The sequence below is a fragment of the Entelurus aequoreus genome, linkage group LG15 (genome assembly GCF_033978785.1).
Source record: "Entelurus aequoreus isolate RoL-2023_Sb linkage group LG15, RoL_Eaeq_v1.1, whole genome shotgun sequence".
Classification (NCBI taxonomy): Eukaryota; Metazoa; Chordata; class Actinopteri; order Syngnathiformes; family Syngnathidae; genus Entelurus; species Entelurus aequoreus.
Window position 1 is genome coordinate 31477844 of NC_084745.1, and position 18975 is coordinate 31496818.

Genomic DNA, 18975 nt, shown 5'->3' on the forward strand with positions numbered 1-18975 from the left:
AGACAAGTAGCAGAGCAGACAAGAAGGCGGTGGTGACTGTTGTGTTGATCGCTGTGTTTAAAGCAAGTGATTATTAGCTCCGAGCTGAACACAATCATTTTCTACCGCTCACACATATTTGAATGACAAAAAGACGCTTGAATTGTTAGGTTTACTGGCTATTATTAAGCAGGGAGCAGGTCATCTGTGGACAATGAGGAAGATTGCATTGCTGCTAATTGTGCTGCTCGGCGTTGCACACTTTGCTAATATTTGCAGGTGTGAAGATGGTAAGTGCGAGCCTCATTACTAACATATTATTGATACAAGTCATTGTTTGAATAGTTTAAAAGCTTAGGTGACTTGAGTTAGACGAATGTTGGTGTTACTAAAACTTGCTAACAGCTAGCACAAGTCACACAATATAGGTGTTGATGTAAAGTGTAGCTTTTAAGCTGTATTAGTGTCGATAGTCGTCCTTTAACGCGCACATTCCATGTTTCCTCGATGTACCGGAAGTACCTTTTTTTTTTGATTTCCTGCTTCCAGAGGAAAACGACGAGCCTGAGGAAGAGGAGAGCGATGACGTCATGGAGGATGAAGATGACGACACACAAGTCAAAGAGGAGAATGGAGTGATGGTTCTCACAGACGCCAACTTTGAGTCCTTCATGGAGGGCAAAGACACCGTGCTCGTTGAGTTTTATGCTCCATGGTACTTTTCATATCTTTTTTTAAAACTTTTGTTTATTTTTTTTAAAGGCCTACTGAAATGTGATTTTCTTATTTAAACGGGGATAGCAGGTCCATTCTATGTGTCACAATTGATCATTTGCCATATTTTTGCTGAAAGGATTTAGTAGAGAACATCGACGATAAAGTTTGCAACTTTTGGTTGCTGATAAAAAAGCCTTGTCTGTACCAGAAGTAGCGTGACGTCGCAGGTTGTGGAGCTCCTCACATCTGCACATTGTTTACAATCATGGCCACCAGCAGCGAGAGCGATTCGGACCGAGAAAGCGACGATTTCCCCATTAATTTGAAGTACCGTTCACCTCCGTAAAGTTCATACGGCACATATATTTCCCCAAAGTCCCCAAAGTTACGTATGTGACATGCACATAGCGGCACACACGTACGGGCAAGCGATCAAATGTTTGGAAGCCGCAGCTGCATACGCACGGTACCGCGTATCCAACTCAAAGTCCTCCTGGTAAGAGTCTCTGGTGTCCCAGTTCTCCACAGGCTAATGGTAAAGCTTGACTGTCATCTTTCGGGTATAGCTCGGTTGGTAGAGCGGCCGTGCCAGCAACTTGAGGGTTGCAGGTTCGATCCCCGCTTCCGCCATCCTAGTCACTGCCGTTGTGTCCTTGGGCAAGACACTTTACCCACCTGCTCCCAGTGCCACCCACACTGGTTTGAATGTAACTTAGATATTGGGTTTCACTATGTAAAGCGCTTTGAGTCACTTGAGAAAAAGCGCTATATAAATGTAATTCACTTCACTAAACAATGAAACACCAGCTACGTATTTGTGTTGCTGCAGCCGGCCGCCAATACACCGCTTCCCACCTACAGCTTTCTTCTTTGCTGTCTCCATGGTTCATTAAACAAATTGCAAAAGATTCACCAACACAGATGTCCAGAATACTGTGGAATTTTGCGATGAAAACAGACGACTTAATAGCTGGCCACAATGGTGTCCCGAAATGTCCTCTACAATCCGTGACGTCACGCGCAAACGTCATCATACCGAGACGTTTTCAGCAGGGTATTTCGCGGGAAATTTAAAATTGCACTTTACTAATTTAACCCGGTCGTATTGGCATGTGTTGCAATGTTAAGAATTCATCATTGATCTATAAACTATCAGACTGTGTGGTCGGTAGTAGTGGGTTTCAGTAGGCCTTTAATAGGATGGTGCTTTTGTTTGGTAGGTGTGGCCACTGCAAACAGTTTGCTCCAGAGTATGAAAAGATTGCACAAACCCTAATGGAGAGCGATCCTCCGATCCCGGTGGCTAAAGTGGACGCCACAGTTGCCAAAGACGTGGCCAGCAGATTTGACGTGTCTGGTTATCCCACCATTAAGATCTTGAAAAAAGGCGAACCAGTGGACTATGATGGCGACAGGACAGAACAAGGTAGGGACACTGTGTGTATTTGTTTGAAATACCCAAAAGAGTTGGATCGGTGGTGACGTGTTTGTCCTGTGCAGCCATTGTGGCTCGCGTCAAAGAGGTCGCTCAACCTGACTGGAAGCCGCCTCCTGAGGCCACGCTGGTGCTCACCAAGGACAACTTTGACGAGACAGTCAACAACGCTGACATCATCCTGGTAGAGTTCTACGCCCCTTGGTGAGTCTAGGCTTGTTCATATGAACGCGGATATTTTCAAAACAATCTCTGTCCACACGTAAACACAGGCTGTCATGCTTATTTTGTCCAATCTGAGGCCATGTCCACACGAACACAGTTTCTGTCAAAAACCCATATTTGACAATCTCCGTCCACACAAGTGTAGTTTCAAAACTGTTTATCTACACACAAATGCATACACCTGCTGTCATGCACATTTGGTTCAATCAGAAGCCTGGAAAAGCAGACGCAGCTGACTTGGTGGCATTACACATGTGTTATGTTTATTTTGATATAATGGTTGTTAGGGCTGGGCGATGTGGACGAAAAAGTATCTCGATATATTTTTTACTTAAATTGGATATATATCTCTATCTCAGAAAACATATAAATATATTCCTTTTTGAGTGAGATTCACTGAAATTGGAGTGAATGACAACTGTACTGTAAACAGGCCGTTGCACTTTTATTAACCCAGTTAGTCAAGATGGGTATTAACCGCACAGAAAAGATACGGTTTAAGTAGCACATAATTACATAACATAAATAAAATAGAAAAATATTCTTTCTACGTAAAATAAATAACATAGCTGCGCAAATAATACAAAATGTATCAAACGCAGATAAAAAAATAAATTTGCAGGCAGGCACTTTTAATTCCCAGTCGACGATGTAATTGACTGTCACATACGTACAGTTCTGGTCAGCGTCAAGTAAGTGACTTTACCTAATTGTGCGGCTATGATCTTCCTCATTTCGGCATACATTTTTGGCAGCGTTTCTTGTGCGAAATATGCCCGGCTTGGCAACTCGAGAACAGTTTTGATTTGGGCTTACCGGTACATGGTAAACAACTCAAATGAATGTTTTAGCCAGACGCATACATTTGTCCAAATGTAGCCAAGTAGACGCATTGTGGGTTTCCTCGGCATCGTCTACATCGCTAAAAGAAAATGTAAAGAAGAGAATCCCTCCGCAATCTTCCACTAGTTTTTTTTAGTATATTAATCGCCCGCTTGAATATTCCCATGTTTCTTTTCTACGACTCTCTCGTCGTCAATTGGGATGTCTGTTGCCTCTGATTGGCCTGTCCCTAATGTTTTGCCATAATCTCAACCAATCGTGACTCATTATAGTAAACAACCAACCAATCATGGTTGTTCTTATATTACAAGCACTCTTGGAAGGAGGAAGGGGAGGAGTTTAGTAGCCCATGGAGTTTTGTGAGGGAGTGAGAAGCGGGGGAGAACAAGGAACACAAGAAATAAGCGGCGTTTGGTCCTTTTAACGTGAAAAAAATTATATCGATATTATATTTTCTTAATTCATATCTTGTTTAAAAAGATATCGATATATCTTACAAACTCGATATATCGACGTCCCACTGAGTTGTGAGTTTTTCCTTGCCCTTATGTGGGCTCTGAACCGGGGATGTTGTTGTGGCTTGTGCAGCCCTTTTGAGACATTTGTGATTTAGGGCTATATAAATAAACATTGATTGATTGATTGATTGATATGTTTTAATGTAAGTTCCACTTTCCCAAAAATGCCCTAGCTTGATGCTAAAATTAAAAAATGGCTTTGCTATAACCATGCTACTGATAAGCATTAGCAATTTTACATGGTAAATGGTCTGTATTTATATAAGGCTTTACTATACCTGGAATGATATCCAAAGCGCTTTTACTTTACACATCCCATTCACGTTGTCTGTTACCAAGTCTGCCATGGTTAGAACACTCTTGCGTTTGTTTCCGGAAGTAGGAACACATTTGTTGCCGGTAGTCAGAAGTGTGTTGCTATGGAAACGGAAATAAATGCGGTGAGGAAATCCAGTTCCGGCAATGCAAAAAGTAACAAATGCGGTAAATATTGTACAAAATACTTCTTATGAGCTCGTCTGTTACTACATTGTATATAGACTTGCAGTGTGTATAAAAAAACGTTGATGGAAGGTGTTGTAGAGGGCTTTGAAGGCTACAAAGGTGACTCCTATTAGCTGCATCTTCCAAGCATTTATCTTTAAAATCCAAGTGGAATTAAAAACAAGTGTTTAATTTGTCTTCCTTAACCTACACACCCTGATGCTCTCTGGGATACATGGTGTTCGTGTCCGCAGCACAAAATTTACCTATCGTCATTTTACCCCCAGGTGTGGCCACTGTAAGAGTCTGGCTCCCGAATACGAGAAGGCGGCCCAGGAGCTCAGCCAGCGCTCTCCTCCCATCCCTCTGGCCAAGGTGGACGCCACCGTGGAAAACGACATTGCCTCTCGCTTCGAGGTCTCCGGCTACCCCACCCTCAAGATCTTCAGGAGGGGCAAAATGTTTGACTACAACGGGCCCAGAGAGAAGTTTGGTACGCCGCCTGTGCTGCTGTAGTCTTTTTAAGATGAATAGTTTTTTAAGAAATTTACTTGCGTCCTCCAGGCATTGTGGACCACATGAACGAGCAGGCGGGACCTCCGTCCAAACAGGTCCAGGCTGTCAAACAAGTGCAAGAGCTCCTAAAGGACGGTGACGATGCGGTCATCGTTGGCGTCTTCGCCAGCGAGAATGTGGCCTATGAGACCTACATTGAGGCTTGTAAGCAGGAGGTGTGTATTTACCTTTTTTGAAGGTGGCGTTGACTCTTAATTGTGTCGCAGGTAACTCGCTCAGGGAGGACTTCGCCTTCCGCCACACCTTCAGCTCCGAGGTGGCCAAGCTGCTCAAAGCATCGCCCGGGCATGTTATCATCAGTCAGCCTGAAAAGTTCAGCTCCACATACGAACCAGCATCACGCACACTTGCAGTCAAGGTAATTTCTTTTTTTATTCATCTATTATCAAATGAGTTGTACAATTAATGGTGTATACACCTTCCAGGTCTCTACATCAGTGTCCGATGTGCAGGAGTTCTTCAAAAAGCACGCCATCCCTCTGGTGGGCCACAGGAAGCCGAGCAACGACGCCAAACGCTACACCAAGAGGCCACTGGTGGTCGTGTATTACGGAGTAGATTTTAGCTTTGACTACAGGAAAGGTAAAGTCGCCGTGGTCTCGTCAGGCACAAGCAAACATGACAAAAAAAGTTTTATTTTTACAGCAACGCAGTTCTGGAGGTCCAAGGTGCTGGAAGTGGCCCATGACTTCCCAGAGTACACGTTCGCCATCGCCGACGAGGAAGACTACGCCGAAGAGCTGAAGAGTCTGGGCCTGAGCGAGAGCGGCGAGGAAGTCAATGTGGGGATTCTGGCAGAAGGTGGCAAAAAGTTTGCCATGGAGCCTGAGGAGTTGGATGCCGACGTGCTGAGGGACTTTGTCACGGCTTTTAAAAAGGGTGAGTTCAATGTTTTGTTTACAAATGTCTCAACACTTTAAAAGATGGTTTGGTTTTGTTATACAGTACATGGTATATTACCATTTTTGTGCTTTTTTTATTTCAACATGTCATTTTTAAAAATCAGATTAATCACACTTGAATTTTGATTTGTAGTAAATTACTTGCTCGCCAAATTTAAATACATTTTTAAAAACATCCCAACATTTTTTGACACAAAAGTAATTTTATTGTCAGAATGTGTCATTTTTCAAAAGAAAATCAATACTCAATTTGCACAAAACACTTATCTAAAGTACCGTTAAGGTTTATTTTGAAGTGAAATTTGCAAACGTTGCATTGATCTGATCACTAACAATCCGTGCCGTACTAAAGGTAACCATCCGCGGTTAAGGTAAAGGAGCATGTGCGGTCTAAAGAAATTGGGTGATTAATCTGCATGTAATACATGATTATTGCGATTTTTTTTTGTGTGATTACTCGCATATTCAATGGCATCGCTATAACTTTGCCAGCCTTATACACATGCATTAAATATTTTCTTTATGCCATTGTTTTCTCAATATTTAACAGTGTAGTCAATTTTTGTTACGCTTGTAAGAATAGCGACTTCAACGTCAAATACAAGGAATTTTAAATATTTAAGTATTAACATGTTACCTAATTTTTGGAAAAAAACCCCTAATTTAATATAATTTATAAATAATTTCATGTAGTACATAAAATCCTTTGGGTGTAATTTACAAATCATTTCATAATTATATTAAATAGAAATTATTCAATTGGTGTAATTTATATAAAGTATTATCTAATGTATTAAAACAGCCTTTCTAATTTACTATAACTATTTTAAACTTGTATGTAATATAATTATTAAATGCTATTTTTGTTAACACGTGTATTAGAAATATTTGAGATGTATTTGCACTTCAAATTAAATCCCTCACACTGTAAATCATTTATTTTCAATGTACAAACTTTTAGTTGGGAATTTAAGTAGTGATTGCTTGTAGTTAAGAATCCTAATACACATCTTGAAATCTATTAAGACCCAATGATCTATTAAATAGTCAGCAAATTATGTGAATTACATTCTATGAATGAACACTATTTAATTGTTAACCCTATTGAATTGTATATTTATTGTTTGTTTATAGATTGAGTACAGGAATTTGACAAATGTGTTGATTGCTAAGTAATGGAAAACAGGTAAGATTAAATAAATTCTGCCTCTTTCTACTCGAAATAAACTCAAACTCAACTCAACTTTTCGGCCATGTTAAAATGTAAAATGGTAATATGTGATGAACCATATTTTAAATATATGCATGTACGAAATAAATATCAAACCCAAGTTTCGAAGCAATGCAAATATAGAGTATATAAGAACTACAATGTAATCAGGTGTATGATCATCCACAGGAAAGCTGAAACCTGTCATTAAGTCCCAGCCAGTGCCAAAGAACAACAAAGGCCCAGTAAAGGTTGTAGTGGGAAAAACCTTTGAGGATATCGTCATGGATACCGAAAAAGACGTCCTCATTGAGTTTTACGCTCCTTGGTGCGGACACTGTAAAAAACTAGAGCCTGATTACTTGGCCCTCGGCAAGAAGTATAAGAGTGAGAAGAACCTGGTGATCGCCAAGATGGACTCCACCGCCAACGACGTGCTGGACGACAACTACAAAGTGGAAGGATTCCCTACAATATACTTTGCTCCCAGCAACAGCAAACATAAGCCGGTCAAATTTGAAGGAGGGGACAGGACTGTAGACGGCTTTAGTAAGTTTGTGGAAGAGCACGCCACAAAGTTGTCACACGAAAGAGACGAGCTTTGAAAGAAAAAAAATGGAGGAAAAAACCCCCACTGGCACTAAAGAACTTAAACTGGGTTGGGGGAAGAGTCTGAGAAAGTGAAGGGAAGCAATCCAGCCTAAAAAGATTTAGTTACTGACGATGACAGAGTTCAACCGTTTTAGTTTGCGTTCATTCCAAGAGATATCCTACTTTGTGCTTCCAAAAAGCATGTGAGCTGTGTTGGTTTTTAAATAAAACAAAATGACGGCTCTGTGGGCCAACGCTCTATTGTGACTCTTATTGTGGGATATTTCATGAAGTGCTTTAATCATATTTAGAAAAGTTTTATTGGCAACATAAAAGTCTGGTCATTACATCTACAGTTCAACCCCCAAAGTCAACAATTCTGGATAAAAAATATGGCTGACAAAACAAATCTTAGTACAGTACGGTCCATTTTGTGAGACTGAAGCTCAGTGTGTTTAGTGTTTTTCTTTGATTTGTTAAGTGATGTCACTGATGGAAAAGTGCAATAAACAGCATCAATGCAAGCAATACAATAAAGTGCCAGTAGGTGACAGTATTGCTCTGTAAACTCCATCCTGTTACCTCCTGGTATTAAATGGTTGAACTTTCACACTTAAAATATTGAACATGTATGCTTTGTAATGGCAACAATTTAAAGTGCTTAACATTATTTTGTAAGTTGGAGTCAACCAGCTGTGTTTGACTAAAGAGGTGTCTGTGTACTTAGCCTATTAGCAGGAAGATGGATACAGGTGAAAACCCAACATTTGAATATTGTGCAAAAAGGTTTTACTCCAGCAATTACGTTTACAAGTTGAAACTAATATGACATAACTCATAACATGCAACTCCAGATAATTCCAGCCTTTTGATTATTATGGTCTGCAGCTTATGAAAATCTCAAGAAATGTTGGGTTTTTCAAAAACTAAAGGCATCCATCCATCTTCTAACACTTGTCCCTTTTGGGATGGCAGGGGGTGCTGGAGCCTATCTCAGCTGCATTCGGGCAGAAGGCGGGGTACACCCTGGACAAGTCACTACATCGCAGCGCCAACACAGACAACATTCACACACTAGGGCCAATTTAGTGTTGCCAATCAACCTATCCTAAGGCATGATCATCAAAACTAACAGGCTTGCTTTATCTCACGTAATAAGATTATCACATTTGAAGTTGAATTGCTGACAAGAATGAATATTAGCACAATATTCACATTTTATGAGTTTCATCTGTATGAGCTTTTATAGCAGTGTTAGTAAGTAGGACGGTTAGATTAGTACTAAAATATGTCCAGCAAAGTGCATCATTCACTGAATCGTCACATGCCATGCTTTAAAAAACATGCGATTAAAAAGTTGCTAATCTCATATTAAAAGGCACTTTTACAGAAGCGAGCGCTGTGCCGGTTGACGGTTAAGAAAACTCGTTAGTGAAGTGCTGGTGGAAGGCGCTGATCTTTTGCAGCACCACCTTCAACTTCTCAGTGGGCGGTAAGATCGTCATCCTGGACAGAGAAGGACATGATCAAAATTACGCCTGATCTCTTGCATTCATGGACACACCTCTGATAAGAGATGAACCCTCCGTCTGTGTACACCCACCACTTAACTGAGAAGAGCTTTGTTTTGAAAAAAAAAGCAGGCTTGGCTACATATCTTTAAAATGCTTATAGTATTGGTATTGTTCATTATCAATAGCGCTATTTCTATTTCTATTTGTATTGCTGTAGTGTAATAATGCTCATTGTCATTTCTGTATTATTTATCTCACTAACTGTTTCTTTGCTATCACTTTTACCATCATATTTGTACATATCCTATTTGCTGATGTTGCTCTATTGTTGTTGTTGTTATAGTTGTGTTTGCTGTTGTTGTTTTTGTCTCTCTGTCTTATCCCCCTCTTGTCCCCATAATTTCCACCTCTGTCTTCCTTTTTTTCTCTTTCTATCCCCTCTTTCTCCGGCCCGGCTGCACCAAATGATAATATAAATACATTTAATAAAGTCAAATACAAATAAGGCAACAAGATAAGTATCCTACACTTCTCTTTTGTAAAGTAAATCTGAACAGCCAATATGGGCATCTACATCAACTATATGATTTGCCTGAGGAGCTGGACAGGACAAAAAAAAAAAAAATACATAAATAAAATGCTTATAGTAGATCTTGCATGTGTAGGGCCCAACAATCCCGTGTGAGACCCCTTTTTGTGTAAAGAAGCACATGTAAAACAATGAATGATGAGGCGCTTACATCAAATAATTTTTTAAACATATTTTAAACTTATTCCGAGCCCCTTCCTGTTCTGTCGCTGATAAAATTTCCCGATACATTCTCACTGGTGTACAACATTAATGCTGGCCGTATGAGGTAATAGTCAAACTGGGTTTGAATCCGTGAACAGAGTTGTGAGGTTTGAAATTTTTGTTTCAGTTACGTCGTTTATCTTTCACTAATAATTTATTAATTTTAGTGCAAAACTTGCATCAAAATAAATGCAAATAAAATTAGGCTTAGAGACCCAATTTAACCAGGAGTGGCAATGCTAGTAGCATTCAGTCAGCTAAAGATGTGGAAACAATATTTTTTTTTCAGCAAATAGGCTAACCGAGCATGATGTTGCTGTTGAACTGTGACTACTGTTAGCACTTTAGCTAAAAGTATAACTATGCTTATGTTACTCGAGTAACATAAGCATAGTTAACATTTAGGAGAAGTAGAGGACATGATCATGTCCTCTACTTCTCCTAAATGTTACATGTGCAGTACAGTGGCGTGCAGTCACTAGAAGCAGGAGAGGCGGGGCCTCACCTGCCATCATGGAAAGAAAAAAAAAAGAAAAAGAAAAAAAAATAATTCAATTGTTATATGTATCCAGTGATTATACTACAGTTATTTTCCATTTAACTTCACCAGTTTTAGATTATTTTTATTTTTATTTTCACATTTGCCGTTCAAATACTGAGAAGAGACGGTGCGGTGATCAGCAGCCAGTTGAGGCATTTGTGCCTCACCATGGATTGCGACTCGGCTAACTGCTGGTCTGCTGTGCAGTGAGACCGTATTGCTATATGAATTATATTATACATTTCCATAGTTTAGTTAGCTGAGGTATATAATGTACAGTGTATTTTGTCAACAACTGTATGTGTGTAACGTATTTTTAGTGCTGAGCGATCATAAATCTGCTGCGGAGACACACTGTGTGAGGCTCGTCTCATAACCCCGCCTCCTGGTGCAAAGCACCTCCGCCGCAGAATGCACTGCCCGACGGGAGCACCGCGGCCACACCAACCAAAGCCCACACCCAAACCCTCCACGTGCAAGACCGAATCCACCCAAAAAAAGTCACTTAACAAGAAGCCAAAACATGCAAAAACAACAATGCTCGCGCTGCAGGAGCCGCGAACGACCGCAGGGACACAACATTAGGTACACCTGCACTGCAGGTTCATATGTTTTTAAATTGGACTGTGATGATGCAGTCGTGCCTCACCAGACATTAACCTCACCACACGCCACTGGTGCAGTATTACGTTGGACAAGTGAGGAGTAACAATGTATACCTGTATGTAATCTCAGGGCATTCAATCGATCGCAACTGGACTGTTTGGTTTGTCTTAGAAGACGTTTCGCCTCTCACCGGAGTAGGCTTCATCAGTGCTCATAAAGTTAGATTAGTCAGATCTAGTCTAGCGGCTGGTGCCAAAACCCCAAATATGTATACTCCAAAAACCAGGAGGGTGTGCCTGGGCAAGGATGGTTTTGCTCTATTGTAGTGAGAAAAACAACTGTTTTGATGCAAACCAGCAATCCTACTAGATCTGATAATATTCCTGCCAGCCCTAAGGCCAAAGAGAAAGAACATAGGCATTTGAGGGAAGCCGTCAAAACCTGAGGTTACCCCAGCTGGTCGTTTCCAGAAATAACAAGAACCGAGTGGATGAGGAGGAAAAATGCGACAAATGCAAAAATATTGTCAAACCATATGTATCAGGTCTATCTTAGAAACTCAGAAGAATTTTTAACCAACACAACATCCCAGTACACTTCAAACCAGGCAAGAGACAGAGACGAATACATCTAAAGACCGGATACCCCACACCCACAAAAACAATCTGGTGTATGCTATCCAGTGTAATGATAAATGCACTGATTCTTATATTGGGGAAACAAAACGACCACTAAGTCAACGCATGGCACAGCATAGACGGGCAAACTCTTCAGGCCAAGACTCAGCTGTCTACCTGCACCTCAGGGAGAAACAGCACTCCTTTGAGAACCCAAATGTACAGATTCTGGACAGGGAGGACGGATGGTAAGAAAGCGGAGTGAGGGAAGCCATGTCAAGGTTGAAAAACCATCTCTGAACAGAGGAGATGGTCTGCAACACAACCTATCTCCCACATACAACACTGTCCTTTCAACAATTCCTAAAATACTCTGCAATTTAGCCTTCAACAAATAATTAAGATTAATTAAAGATTAAAGTACCAATGATTGTCACACACACACACACTAGATGTGGTGAAATTTGTCCTCTGCATTTGACCCATCCCCTTGGGGAGCAGTGGAGTTAGATTCTGTGACGAGAATGCCATTTGTGCCATTTGTTTACAACTGAATAGAATGCTACGTGGGGGATTCCAACTATTTTGGACTGGTAGTAGTCGATACACAACAATCATTCTGCTACACAATACCTCAATGCTAACGAGGGGAAATTACACTTCAACGACTGTTGTTGGCTTTGACAGTAGGATTACTCATTTGTATCAAAACCGTTGTTTTCCTCACTGCAATAGGGCAAAACCATCCTTGCCCAGGCACAACCTCCTGTTTTTTGGAGTATAAATATTTTAGGTTTTACCACCAGTCGCTAGACTAGATCTGACCTACTCAGTGGCCTAGGGGTTAGAGTGTCCGCCCTGAGATCGGTGGGTTGTGAGTTCAAACCCCGGCCGAGTCATACCAAAGACTATAAAAATGGGACCCATTACCTCCCTGTACCACTCAGCATGAAGGGTTGGAATTGGGGGTTAAATCACCAAAAATGATTCCCAGGCGCAGCACCGCTGCTGCCCACTGCTCCCCTCACCTCCCAGAGGGTGCACAAGGGGATGGGTCAAATGCAGAGGACAAATTTCACTACACCTAGTGTGTGTGACAATCATTGGTACTTTAACTTTAACTTAACCAATTTAAGTCTTTGAGCATGAACTGATGAAGCCTACTTGGATGAGAGGGGAAACGTCTTCTTAGACAAACCAAGAAGTCCATTTGCGATCGATTGAATGCCCTAAGATTACGATGACCTGGATGAATGAGAACATTCATAGAAATGTATATGTAAAATGTGGATAAAGTGCGCAATAGCATAGGTTGAGAAATAACAGGAGTTAGAAATGCAGTTCCCATTAATAAAAAGCACTATAAAACTGTTTAACTTTTGGCCAACGCACTTGTAATACACAATTGTGTGACCGACAAGACGGTTCTCAATACGATAATATGGCACCTTTAATGCCAACCCAGCAACATAAAAAGTGATTGTACCAACCTGAAGTGATACGTTCCCTCTCTTTGCCCAAAGCCGCTGCCTGGCACAAGGCAGATGCCCTCTTCTTCCAGCAGCCTCATGCAGTAATACATGTCAGGAACCTGGCCTTCCTCCTGTCATCCACATACCAATTCATCTCAAAGAGACAGAAATGAAGATGGAGTAGGGTAACTAACAGCGGACACAGACCTTGGCCTTGTCGATGGCCTTCTGCGGTAGAGTGATGCGGGGGAAGGTGTACATGGCGCCCTGCACAGGGTTGCAGGTGATGCCAGGTACCGTGTTGAAGATCTGCTCAGTCAGCCTTGCCTTATCTGCCAAAGTGTCCAACACTGCCGTCCGTTCCTGAGGAGGGAGGATAATTAATTTCATGAATAAATATACTGAACAAAAATATAAACGCAACTTTTGTTTTTGTTCCCATTTTTCATGAGTTGAACTCAAAGATCTAAAACTTCTACTCTATACAAAAAATACCTATTCATCTCAAATATTGTTCAAAAATCTGTCTAAACCTTGTTAGTGGGGACTTCTTCTTTGCCAAGATAATCCATCCCACCTCACAGGTGTGGCATATCAATATGCTGATCAAACAGCATGATTATTGCGCAGGTGTGTCTTAGGCTGCCCACAATAAAAGGCCACTCTGAAATGTGCAGTTTTGCTTTATTGGGGGTATAGAGGGGTCAGAAAAGCAGTCAGTATCTGGTGTGACCACCGTTTGCCTCACACAGTGCAACACATCTCCTTCACATAGAGTTAATCAGGTTGTTGATTGTGGCCTGTGGAATGTTGGTCCACTCCTCTTTAACGGCTGTGCCAAGTGGCTGGATATTGGCAGGAACTGGAACACACTGTCGTATACACCAATCCACACCATCCCAAACATGCTCAATGGGTGACATGTCCGGTGAATATGCTGGCCATGCAAGAACTGGGATGTTTTCAACTTCCAGGAATTGTGTACAGATCTTTGCAACATGGGACCATGCATTGTCATGCTGCAACATGAGGTGATGGTCTTGGGTGAATGGCACAACAATGTGTCAGAATCTTGTCACGGCATCTCTGTGCATTCAAAATGCCATTAATAAAATGCACTTGCGTTTGTTGTCAATAACAGACGCCTTCCCATACCATAACCCCACCCCCACCATGGGCCACTCGATTCACAACGTTGACATCAGCAAACCGCTCTGCCACACACGCTGTCTGCCATCTGCCCTGAACAGTGAAAACCCAGATTCATCCACGAAGAGAACACCTCTCCAACATGCCAGACACCATCGAATGTGAGCATTTGCCCATGGACGTCGGTTACGATGATGAACTGTAGTAGGTCGAGACGCCGATGAGGACGACGGGCATGCAGATGAGCTTCCCTGAGACAGTTTCTCACAGTTTGTGCAGAAATTCTTTGTTATGCAAACCAAGCAGCCAAGGGTGACTGGTCTCAGACAGTCATTGAAGTGCACCTGCTGGATGTGTAGGTCCTGGATGGATGTGGTTACACATGGTCTGCGATTGTAAAAGCCGGTTGGATGTACTGCCAAATTCTCCGAAACACCTTTGGAGACGACTTATGGTAGAGAAATGGACATTCAATTCAAAGTCAACAGCTCTGGTGGACATTCCTGCAGTCAGCATTACAACTGCACGCTCACTCTGAACTTGCGACAACTGTGGCATTTTGATGTGTGATAAAACTGCACATTTCAGAGCGGCCTGTTATTGTGGGTAGCCTAAGGCCCTGTCTATATTATTACGCCTTAAACAAATAACTACTTAGCCTAAACCCTGTGTCAGCCACACTAACCCATTGTTTAAGGTTGCCCTCCTTGGGAATTTTTTTACACGGGTAAGTACACCGTCTATTCCTTGAATCTCTGGCTCTTAGCTCGGTATAGACTCAATGATCGTTTATAAACTGAGTTCGGAGAGGAAGTGACGTCAGAAACAATGCGCCACAGCCAGCTTCATAACAACCGGTTTCCACTCAGAGGTAAACACTGGAAAAATGGAGGCGAATCATCCAGACATGCCTGTGTTTCTCCTTCTTCTACATGTACAGGCCATTGTAGAAATCACACGAGTACCTTAAAACGCGCGATTGCAGCTATTTCGGATACACCACATCTCAGACGGCAACATAGCAATGTTGGTTTTGGATAAGGCCTGGAAGAACGGCAGCCTGGTGGGATATGTTTGTCAACGAGTGTGTTGTGCCATAGGAATGGCAACAGAACTTTCGAATGTCCAGGTCAGCTGTGATTCTACTTAGCGAAAAACTTTGTCCATTTGTAAAAAGGGACACAACGAGAATGCGGGCTCCCGTGGATGTGATCAAAAAGGTAGCGTGTACTTTGTATTGTGATTAAATTAAGCCAGAATAACCTTGTTACAAAAATATATCTTTAGTTATTTCCTCCTTTTGGTGGGGAAAATATTTGGTCTTTGAGCTGGCCTCCACCGGCAAGGGGTAGCACTCCAGATATCGCGACAAAATGTCCCCATACTTCAATGGCGAGGACTCCCAGTCAATGTTTTTTTGCCGCCATGGAGGTTTTGTAATCGTTTGTTACTTTCAGTAACAACTCCACCTCGTTGTCGGTCCAGACAAAGAAATCCCTCTTCTGGGTTACACTCACAGCCATTTTCGGTATCTTCGCACAACAAGTCGCAGATAAATCGAAATTAACATCTTGCTTCCATCTCTTCAATGTTTATTGCCGGGTAAGGATACACTTCCAGGTCAGAGGTGACTATGACGTATTATATGCGCGTCTGCCATTTTCCGCGCATGCCTACTAGGTCGCGTTGCGCCCGCAAACGGAGGGGGGTGGGGTTCTTAAATCAAAGCTTAAACGATGGCATAAGGGATAAGGTTAGGTGGGTTATATATATGTATTGGGGCGGTATAGCTCGGTTGGTAGAGCGGCTGTGCCAGCAACTTGAGAGTTGCAAGTTCGATCCCCGCTTCCGCCATCCTAGTCACTGCTGTTGTGTCCTTGGGCAAGACACTTTACCCACCTGTTCCCCGTGCCACCCACACTGGTTTAAATGTAACTTAGATATTGGGTTTCACTATGTCAAGCGCTTTGAGTCACTAGAGAAAAGCACTATATAAATATAATTCACTTCACTTATACCCAGTATAACCTTAGCCGTAGAGGCAACCTAAGGCACACCTGTGCAATAATCATGATCAGCATCTTGATATGCCACACCTGTGAGGTGGGTTGGATTACCTTGGCAAAGAAGAAATCCTCCCTAACACCGATTTAGACAGATTTGTGAACAATATTTGAAAGGAATAGGTCTTTTGTGTATGTAGTAAAAGTTTTAAAACTTGGGAGACAAACATTGTAGCAGTAAATTCCTAAAGACACTACAGTGCTCAAATGCAGTGCTTGCAAAGCTTACAAAAGCACATTTCCACATAGAACTCACTAATAACCATTAGTACAGTTAAATTTATCCATCTGGCTTCTTTGGTTTAAAAGTTTTTGTTTCTCCAAACACGTTTTCAGAAGATTCTAAGAACAATTTTGTGACAAACTCAAATGCATAACTGAGGCCCCCCTTTGAGTCCTCTCCTTTTAGGCATTTCCAATTTGTTTTCCTAATGTGAATTATGTAACTAAGGTGTTGATGTAGCCTGTTTACTTCAGATGCAGTCTGTAGTCATTTTTTCCACTTCTTTAGTTATACAAGTTATAGTAGTTTTGTCTATCATTCACAAACCCTATGTAAAATAAGAAGACATATGTTTGTCCTTTTTTAATGTATTTTAATATGTAATATATGGGAAAGCCCTCAAAACATCCCAAAAAAACGGCAACAATACTCATTTACATGTCGTGACCTGAATATCAACCAAGTATTCGCGACATTGTTATTATCAGCGCGCACGCAATGGAATTACTTTCAGCCGCGCCGTGATCACAAAGTGCTATGCAACTATTGAGATATTGAGCTAGTGAGCTGCTGCATCACCTCACAGTTCATAAAAGTTAATTCGAGATAATAAATCATGCCTCTCCCTGGATAGTAGAAGGCTATGTCTATAAACTGAGAAATTGGTCAACTTTGACATTCACTTTGGATCTGGAGATTGCGAGAAAGACACAAAAAGACGCTCGTTTGCGTAAGGATTATGATTCATTCGGGTAGATATGAACATGCCATCAGTCAGCATCCCCATGAGCGCAGACATTGTACAGTAAGTTTTATTATGTTCGTTCTTTGTATTTCCTGTTTAACATTTAGACATGAAGCCACCTGCTGGATCTGCTTATCACACAGCTTCTAAAACTTGTAGCTCATCCTCTGTATATTCAGGTTCTGGATCATCATTTGTCCCAAAGTGGTCATTGTTGGCTCCACTGAAGTCTGCCATAATAATAATTACCGGTAGTAGTATTAGTTGTTGTTGAAGGAAATGGCAAACGTGTTGCGTCTGGGAAATTAATGCACCGCCGTATGCTTAAAATTAGCAAAATAAGTAAATATTAAATGTTATTATGAATGAGCCTGTAACGACATTACATTTATAACTACAGTGTGTATATAAAACGTTGGAGGTTTTTGAATGTTTTTTTAGAGCGATTTATAGGCAGAAGAGAGCCAATCCCATTACCTACATTTTTAGCTGACTCTTGATAGCGTTTATTTACAAGTTAGAATGCATAAAAAAAGAAAAATGTGTGTTTGTCTCACATAAGTATTGTGAATGATAGGCAAAATTCCCAAAATAGGTGCAGTTTGCACTACAGTAACGCTGACAAAATAAATAGACCAAAATCAAATACTACTGTAGAGGACACTGATTCTATGAAATCCACAAAATAAGACTAATAGTGACAAGATTATTGGCCACTTCACTATTAGCCCTTAGCCTTCCAGAAATGCTGCCCTCAAAACAATTAAGTTTAAAACCCTGCTTTAAAAGGCACACCAAATAAAGTACACATTTACATGATTATTGACTTGTACACTAACTATGGACAGTATTGAGAATTCGACTTGAAGCTGGAAAATGCATCGGACACATCTTTGAACTAATGGACACACAAATTACTATTGATTTGATGCACTCAGACATGGATAACAGCTTCCTTTCAGAAGCCAGGTTAAAAGCTGGAAGAGCGGATAGTGCTGGTGCTGGTATTTGTGTAAGCAAATGTAATGTTTGCATGCTGGCAGGGCGTACGCATCTTACTGAACATTTTACCTTCATAAAGGTGGTGTAAGAAGGCTCGTCAGGCTGCGGGGGATTCACCACCAAGTCGAGCAGAGCCTGTCCGGGGACGGGTGGGCACAAGCGCACTGAAACCAGTTTGATGAGTTGGGCCTTCACTTCCGGATCGATGTTAATTATCTCCATATATCCCCCACGGAAGCCACACCTGAAAAGCACAGAGACAGCAATGGTGAATGGAAGCAACAAAACTAAAAAGCACATGCTGTAACATGAGCTTTGACGGAATGTAAAGAAAAAGCCAAAGGGTGTACTCACTCCCCCATGTAGCATTTGGAGGTGGAATGGAAGGAGGCCATCTCGACTGTACTCGAGTACTCTGGTCCCATCTCAAAAAGTACCTTCTTAAAGGAGTGAAACTGACAGCCTTTTGCGTACACGTTGTCTTGGTAGACCTGGGGGGACAAACATTTAAAAAAACACACATTCTACTCATCATTCAATAATGACTTAATGGCTTACTTCATCGGCCATAAGGAAGAGATGCTCCTCTTTTGCAAAACGGATCACGTCTTCAATGCACTGCCTGCTCTGGACCTGGCCTACAACACAGAATAAACAATGCGTTTAGATCACTAGATCAAAAATGACCCACAAAAAAGCACAATAAATATTTTTAAAATGCTCTATTTAGGACTTAGACCCTAAAGAGGACGGGCGTTATTTGGACGCAGC

The 18975-nt window shown here is 41.4% G+C and overlaps 2 protein-coding genes across 2 annotated transcripts in view; one reads left to right on the forward strand and one right to left on the reverse strand.

Moving 5' to 3' along the window:
* On the forward strand, positions 1-7805 carry pdia4 (protein disulfide isomerase family A, member 4). The gene is made up of 10 exons (XM_062021211.1): positions 1-269; positions 529-694; positions 1917-2122; positions 2197-2335; positions 4488-4693; positions 4765-4920; positions 4983-5134; positions 5202-5358; positions 5422-5655; positions 7078-7805. The coding sequence occupies exons 1-10, from the start codon at positions 194-196 to the stop codon at positions 7491-7493; spliced, it is 1908 nt and encodes a 635-aa protein (XP_061877195.1). The 5' UTR covers positions 1-193; the 3' UTR covers positions 7494-7805.
* The window catches only part of LOC133630009 (alanine aminotransferase 2-like), a 21740-nt gene continuing 10495 nt past the window's right edge, over positions 7731-18975 (reverse strand). Inside the window, exons 7-12 of the mRNA XM_062021212.1 lie at positions 18763-18842; positions 18559-18695; positions 18274-18448; positions 13230-13385; positions 13041-13153; positions 7731-8985 (exon numbers count right to left, since the gene is read on the reverse strand). Of these exons, the coding sequence (XP_061877196.1) occupies positions 8895-8985; positions 13041-13153; positions 13230-13385; positions 18274-18448; positions 18559-18695; positions 18763-18842 (752 nt within the window). The 3' untranslated portion in view covers positions 7731-8894. The remainder of the gene's footprint in view (positions 8986-13040; positions 13154-13229; positions 13386-18273; positions 18449-18558; positions 18696-18762; positions 18843-18975) is intronic.

Excerpts from the sequence above, each read along its gene's own strand:
- pdia4 (XM_062021211.1), top strand. The coding sequence starts at position 194 with ATGAGGAAGATTGCATTGCTGCTAATTGTGCTGCTCGGCGTTGCACAC. Across the intron at positions 2,123-2,196 it reads TGGCGACAGGACAGAACAAG|CCATTGTGGCTCGCGTCAAA; the intron begins GTAGGGACACTG and ends TGTCCTGTGCAG. Across the intron at positions 5,135-5,201 it reads CACGCACACTTGCAGTCAAG|GTCTCTACATCAGTGTCCGA; the intron begins GTAATTTCTTTT and ends TACACCTTCCAG.